At 32.4% G+C, this 8,065-nt stretch overlaps 1 protein-coding gene across 1 annotated transcript; it reads left to right on the top strand.

The window, feature by feature from the left end:
- The first annotated feature begins 4,356 nt into the window (after nucleotides 1-4,356).
- On the top strand, nucleotides 4,357-7,613 carry LOC140881734 (putative disease resistance protein RGA4). The gene has a single exon (XM_073287278.1). The coding sequence runs from the start codon at nucleotides 4,423-4,425 to the stop codon at nucleotides 7,513-7,515; it is 3,093 nt and encodes a 1,030-aa protein (XP_073143379.1). The 5' UTR covers nucleotides 4,357-4,422; the 3' UTR covers nucleotides 7,516-7,613.
- The last annotated feature ends 452 nt before the right edge of the window (nucleotides 7,614-8,065 follow it).

Genomic DNA, 8,065 nt, shown 5'->3' with positions numbered 1-8,065 from the left:
ATTTTTTATTTTATGCCTCATCGTCATGTCAATTTATCATTTACACATTTCATTTATTTTTTGGAAAACTGTAAATTTGGTTTTGTATATTTGTCATTTTGCGATTTTGATCCTCTATGTTTTCATATTTCAATTTCAGTAATATATGTTCTGATTTTTGGCAATTTTGGTCTTTTTTATTCGAAAATGCTTACGTGTCACTGTACACGTCAGCTCCACATCAACACTGAATTGATGCCACGTAAGCGCCACGTCGAAAAAAGGACTAAAATTGCCAAAAAATAAAAACAGCGGATTAAAACTGAAATTTGAAAATATAAAAAAATGAAACAAACATACAGACTAAAAAAATAATTTTTTCTTATTTTTATCACTCGAATTTATTTCTTCAATAAGATTTTCATATATAATATTTGTTCTTCTTTTTCTTTTGAGAAAATATAGTGTTTGTTCTTATTAGTTTTTGTATACATATGTATTTCGTATTTCCATGTAAAATCTGATAACAATAAATGTTTTTAGGGTTCATTATATAATTTTCATATACAGTTCAATGAAATGTTAGATACATGGTGAGAGATATTAGGTTACACATAGTTACATTGGCGGTGGTATAATGGTATGGTCAATTACTAAATTGTCAAATCATCCTTATTTAGAGTTTAGTACATGTCGTCCACATGACAGTACCTTGCGGGTGACATGTAACCCCATGATTGGTAAAAAAAAGTGGGTTTCACGTGGAGCCACTAATTTTAATCAATCATGAGCCGCCACGTCACCAATGCCATGTGGGTAGCATCGACTCTTATTTAGACAATGATAAAATTGACTTTATTCTAGTATGAAAGTGATGAAATTCAAGAAAAATAAACTGAAAAAAAAGAATGTAGAAACATGTAACAATAAATCAGATATACAAACATGTGCTCAACCAATAATATTGTTGGAGGGTATGCTGAGTCAAACTAATTACTTGTGGTATGAGCATACCATTGCCATGGGATGCAAGTATAATTTGTTTGATTACGGCCAATTTAAAGATCAAATTAATGATTTTTTTTTTTGGAAGAAGATCAAATAAATTAACCATACGCATCAACTTTTATTTAATGTAAACTTTTTTTGGATATTAAATTAAATTTCATACTACTCTCCTATGTGCTGGTTAGAGATAAGCATGTGAACCCACTTCACTAGATCAAAGTAAATAGCAGAAATTTCGCAGTTTTGGCAAATGATAATACGTCACGTATGCATGTCTTGTAGCAGAAGCACCCATCAAGTTATTTATTTTTGGTTCAATAAAGTGGCAAATAATGTGTTCTTTGTGGAACTATCTCTTGGACTGATAAGTGTCACACACTTCAAAAAATAAATATTAAATTGCTCTTCCTCCCGAACTTGCTACACGTATTTGTTTGTGTTCTTTGTGGAACTATCTCTTGGACTGATAAGTGTCACACACTTCAAAAAATAAATATTAAATTGCTCTTCCTCCCGAACTTGCTACACGTATTTGTTTGTGTTCTTTGTGGAACTATCTCTTGGACTGATAAGTGTCACACACTTCAAAAAATAAATATTAAATTGCTCTTCCTCCCGAACTTGCTACACGTATTTGTTTCTGTTACATTGTCATTTTCTTTCTTCTTGATACCTATGATTATGCCGCCTTTTTCGATTCCTTGTTCGTGTTTTGGTACGTACTAGGAAAACGTCGGAGTTGTAAGCTTGCCTTGTTGTGGTAGGTAACATTACATGTGAGTGGTTGTTCTGTTGTTATCTGGGGCATCGTTTGCTCCTGCTGCTTTTTTGAGCTTCTTTCTTGAGTGATATCTTCTGGGGTTCTCATAATTTTTGCTTTTTCTTTCTTTTATGCAGTATTTTCGAAGATTTTTGATATGGGTTGTTGCGGATTGTGGGGCTTTTGCGTTTTCCTGCGCTAGATTTCTCTTGAAACGTCGTGGACAGTGTTATTCTGTAGAGGAGAGAAAGAGGGCAAGAAATGGCAGGTGGAGCAGCACCAAAGGCAGATGAGCCGGCGCCACACCCACCAAAAGATCAGCTTCCGAATGTTTCTTATTGCATTACCAGCCCTCCTCCATGGCGTCAGTCTCTATTGAATTTGTTACTCTTATTGCTGTTTTTAGTATATTCTTTCGTAATTTATTCTTCTGATGTTTGGTATAAAGTGATTGAGGAATCATTCAGATAGATATGTGTTGATCTTTCTCACCTTTTTTACCTTTTGGCTGGACTAATAATTTTTTTAAGCTTTCCATCTCTTTTACCTTCTTTATTAGGGTAATTTACACTTGTGCCAAATATTTTATAGGTTTTGGTAGAAAGTATTAGTCAATATGTTGGTGGAGCCTGGAGTTGCAATCTATATATACTATTTTGGTCGTATTGTAAGCATTTTCTATCGCCTGGTCAATTAGTAACTTACTTGGTTTGATTCTCTTGAAATCTATGCATCTACCTTTTTCTTGCTCTCTCTGAGGTCTTTTCCTGCCCTTTCGGATGATTGGAGGCTGTCTTTTTAAATTAACTTTTTTCGCGGTTCAAACTTTCCTTCCATTTGCTTTAGAGTGGAATATTATATGCTTGAACAATAATCACTTTTGAACTGGTGCTTGCACTTACCATAATCATCACTATCGTTAATAATAAAAAAATAAAGGTTTTTAATGTATTTATATTATAGTGAGATGAGTTAAATAATTATTTGTCAATTACTATTATTTTTAATTTGAAATATTATTGAAAAGAACAAAAAATGATTTCACCAAATTTAGTGGTTGAAACACGAAAATTACAAATTTACAAATGAGAATGACGTTTACTTTATTTTCTAAAAAATAAAAATTAAGCTTACACACACTAATTCATACTAAAAATTGATAAGTTTATTAATGTATTACTATTGATAATATAAATTAAATAAAGAACAAATAAAATAAATCTGCATGTAAATAAAATTAATTACCGATATTTATACAAGTTTTTTTTTTCAAAAAAAAAAAGACCTAAAATATATAATTGGACTTCAACATAATTAAAGAGTGATTTTAAAAATTAACTCAACTTAAGGTCAAATTTAATTATAGGTATTTATACAAGGTTTTTTTAAAAAAAAAAATCTCTCTAAAAACAAAAATTTCAATTAAATTCAAAATTCAATTTATATATATAAATAATAATAATAATAATAATAATAAATAATATATCTATTTTGGGAGATGTCATAATATAATTATTACATTTAATTGAACTTCTGAAAACACTTCTAAAATATATAATTATCATATCTATAAAGTGTAAAATGTATTTTGGTACACGAACTATTGGTAAAATGTCATATTGGTACACGAACTATTAAAAATAACTTAATTGGTACATGATCCAAATAAAATGTCAATTTTACCCTTAAATTGAATTAATATTATTTTGATGAATTTTAAAATATCATATTTATTAAAAATTAATATATATATATATATATATATAAATATATATATATAGTCATTGTCTCGATTTACGTAGTTTTAATAACCCAAAATTTTTCCACTTGATTTAATAATTTATAAATTTATACTTTAACTCGGATTTGAATTAAATATTAATAAATAAATATTTTATTAATTATATTTTATTGTTATTAAATATATTTTTGTCCTATATGCATATGATTTATTTGTTGACTTTGTGGTTTTATTAATATATAATTTATATCAATTTTTTTAAATGAATAATTCTTTACATTGATAGAAAAATATCATTTCATTATATATCATTTATATTTTAAAAATATAAATAATATATTAATGAACTCATTAATATATTATTTATATTTTAAAATTTTAAATAATTTATTAATGAGTATTTTTTTCATTAATAAATTATTTAAATTTTAAAAAATAAATAATTTATTAATGTATATTTTTAGTTCTACATGCATATGATTTATTTATTGAGTTTGTGGTTTTATTAATATATATATATATTAAATTTTAATAAATATGATTTTTTTAAAATTAATTAATATAATATTAATTCATATTAAAGGTAAAATTGACCTTTTATTTGGATTATGTATCAATTAAGTCATTTTTAATAGTTCGTGTACCAAAATACATTTTACTATATCTATAAATCATAATAATTTTTTAAAGTTTGAAATATACAATTATTATTACAAGACAACACGTTTATTTAAAAAGACAATCACAAGTCTTCGACAAAAGTCTTTGCAAAGTCCCCACAAGGCACAAACCGTGTTTGGTGAAGAAGAGTGGAGGAAAAAGTATCTGTTTCTACATTTAAATAATTGCACACCAATAATACATTTCTTGCACCTTTCATCCATTACTTGCCCAACTCTTGATTCTTTGCACTAAATTGAATTTCTGAATTGTGATGGCGGAGGCATGTGTTCAGCTTCTGTTGGATAATCTGATCTCTCTGATTAAAGAAGAGGTTGGATTGATAATGGGTGTGGAGCAGGAGATGAACAAGCTTTCCAGTAACCTCACCGCCATCCAAGCGGTGCTACAAGATGCAGAGCTGAAGCAGCTGGAAAGCAAGCAGATTCGAGATTGGCTCTGCAAGCTCAACGACCTCACTTACGAGATCGAAGATATCTTGGATGAGTGCGCCACCGAAATCTCCAAACTGAAGCATAATAAGTCTAGCAAATCAAGTCCTAATTTTGGTCTGAAGAAAATTTTGTATCGACGCAAAATCGGGAGAAGGATGAAACAAGTTACTGGAAAATTGAACTTGATTGTTGCGGAGCGCGAAAAGTTTCATCTTCGTGAGATGGGTATAGAGAGGAAGAGTAATTATGCTGCCACACGTGAGACAAGTTCCATTTTGAACGAATCTGAACATATTTTTGGAAGGGATGAAGAGAAAGAGGCGATAGTGGACATCTTGGTGAACCAAACGAAAGATTGTGAACAACTCTGTGTGTTACCCATAATTGGTGTTGGAGGCCTTGGCAAGACAACTCTTGCTCGGATGGTCTTTAATGATACAAAAGTAGATGAGCATTTCGATATGAAAATCTGGGTTTGTGTTTCTGATGATTTTGATTTGAAAACACTGATCAAGGCCATGATAGAGTCAGCAACCGGTAAAGCTGGAACTTGTTCTGATTTAACGTCGTTGGATGCCTTACAATGCCGTCTCCGGGAGCTGCTGAACCAGAAAAGATTTTTGCTGGTGTTGGACGATGTGTGGAACGATGATCAGGAGAAGTGGGGTAAGTTGAAGAATGCAGTGGCATTTGGCTCCAAAGGTGCTACAATTGTTGTCACCACACGCCTTAAGAAGGTGACAGACATCATGGGAACGCTTCCCGCCCATCACTTAGCCGGGTTGTCTGAGGAGAATTGCTGGCTGTTGTTTAAAGATCGTGCTTTTGGACAAGAGAAAGAGGAACACCCAAATCTTGAACCCATTGGGAAGAAGATAGTGCAAAAATGTGGCGGTGTGCCCCTTGCTGCAAAGGCCCTTGGAGGTCTTTTGAGATTTAAGAGGACACAAAAGGAATGGCTTCATATCCTGGAAAGTGAAATCTGGAATTTACCACAAGAAGAGACTTTGCTCTTACCAGCCTTGCAATTGAGTTATCACCATCTTCCCTTGGAATTGAGACGATGTTTTGCTTACTGTGCAGTATTTCCTAAAGATTCAAAAATTGAGAAAGAAAAGGTGATATTTCTGTGGATGGCTCATGGGTACATTTCATCAAATGGAATACTTGAAGAGGAGGATATAGGCAATGAAATATGGAACGAGCTAGTTTTGAGATCTATGTTCCAAGATGTGACAGAGGATTATACGGGAACCACATTCACTATGCATGATCTTGTTCACGATCTCGCTCAATCAGTAATGGAGAATAAAGTTCCCGGAGTTCAACGACAATTCAATGATCATAAAAGTGCAACGGAAGGCAAAATCCGCCAGGTAAATTTGGGAAAGAATCACGTGGCATTTCCTTGTAGCATTCGAGTCGAGATAGATTTATCTTACTGTTTAATGAACCTTAATGGTTTAAGAACGCTAGATGCAAGCAATACAAGAATTGACAATATACCTTCTACAATTGGGAATCTGAAACATTTGCGACATCTGAATTTGTCTTTCAATCAGATTCGTACACTTCCCAATGCCATATGTAGTCTTTGGAATTTGAAAATTTTGAACCTAAATTCTTGCTACGATCTTGTTGGGTTGCCTGAACAAATGAGATTCTTGAGAAATATGCGTCATCTTTTATTGGAATGCTGTCACAAATTGAATGAGATGCCTCCGAAAATTGGGGAATTGAGTTCCCTTAAAACATTGAGTCTGTTCGTTGTGGGTAGCGGAAAAGGCGCCAGTCGACTTGGTGAGTTGCAATTCTTAAATATTGGAGGCACACTTGAGATTCGTCACCTTGAAAGAGTGGAAAAGCATGAGGATGCAAAGATGGCAAATCTTCACGACAAAGAGAATCTTGGTGAATTGATCTTAAGATGGGAAGATGAGACATTTGGAACGGAGAAGATATTGGATGAAAAGGTATTAGAAGCCCTGGAACCTCACCCAAATATCAAAACTATACAGATAGATGGATTCAGAGGAAGGTACTTTCCCCAATGGTGGAGAAATTCAAGTTTGGTGAATTTAGTTGAATTTGAATTAGTAAATTGCCGAAATTGTTTGCGTCTTCCACAATTGGGGAAGCTGTCTCATCTTAAAATCATGTATTTAAGAGATGTTGGTGTGGAGTACATAATAATGGAGGATGAAATAATAATGGAATATGGAATTAGCTCAAAATTATTCCCATCGCTGGAACGACTCAGATTGGATGAACTACAAAATCTAAAAGGCTTTTCAAAGGAAAAGGTGACAGAAATATCAATATTCCCTCGTCTTCAAAACCTTGATATTTATAGATGCTGCTCTTCATTGATATTGCCACAACTCCCATCTCTCAAAGTGCTGACAGGATGCAGAGGCAACAATTTAACCTCATTAGGGAGACCTGATTTGCTTACTTCTCTCTTAATTCATGATGGAGATATTCCGGATGAGGTGCTGGAAAATCTCACTAGTCTCGAATCATTATGGATTAGTAATTGCCAAGAATTTGTAGAGTTACCGGAAGATATAAGATACTTGAAATCGCTTACAGAAATCTGGCTTCATGATCTGCCAAAGATGGTTTCCTTGCCCGAATCCCTAAAGCACCTCCCCTCCCTCTTCTGTCTTAGCTTGTACAAACTTCCTGAGCTGACTAAAATATTGGCAGTTTGTTCAACATGTATCAGTGAGCTGAGGATCTGGAGTTGCCCAAAGCTAACGTCACTTCCAGATACTATCAAAGAGATGAAACATCTCAAATATTTATCTATTAGGGGCTGCCCAGAATTGGAAAGGCGGTGCGAGAAAGAAAAAGGTGAAGATTGGCACAAGATAGCCCACATAAGAAAAATTTGGGTCAATAAGGAATGATGGTATTTATTGGGTCAATAAGGAATGATGTATTCACGTGTACGGTAGGGTATTTTGATTTGTAAGCAGGGGTGGGGTGTAACAGAACAGAAAATTTGTATTGATTTAGTAATTTTAAAGAATATATTGATTTTTCATATAGATATAATTAAAAGTTAATGAAGTTATTTTATTATATTATATATACACGTATTTGCATTATATATTATATTATTTTTATAACATTTATAAATTATTATTATTATTATTATTGAAATTAGAAACGTTAGCACTTTATTTGTTCTCTGTGCATTTATTTTCAAATATATTTTTCAAAACATCAAATCACAAATATTTCATTTAACCACTAATTTTTTCCAAAAAAGTGTTGGGAAATATGCTGAGGGTACGATAATAATTTTAACCTCAAACATATGGTACTCGATCCCTTATGTCTGTCTCAATGCAAAGCTATTGAGTTATGCCTAAATATTAAGGTTTTGACTAGGATTTCGGATAAATTATCTTTTGGACAGTATGTGTTTTAGGTAGTTTAGGTTTTGGCTAGGTT

Source organism: Henckelia pumila, chromosome 2 (genome assembly GCF_033568475.1).
Source record: "Henckelia pumila isolate YLH828 chromosome 2, ASM3356847v2, whole genome shotgun sequence".
In the NCBI taxonomy this organism is placed as follows: domain Eukaryota; kingdom Viridiplantae; phylum Streptophyta; class Magnoliopsida; order Lamiales; family Gesneriaceae; genus Henckelia; species Henckelia pumila.
Note: the sequence above shows the minus strand (reverse complement) of the source record. Positions and strands in the feature narration are given on the sequence as shown.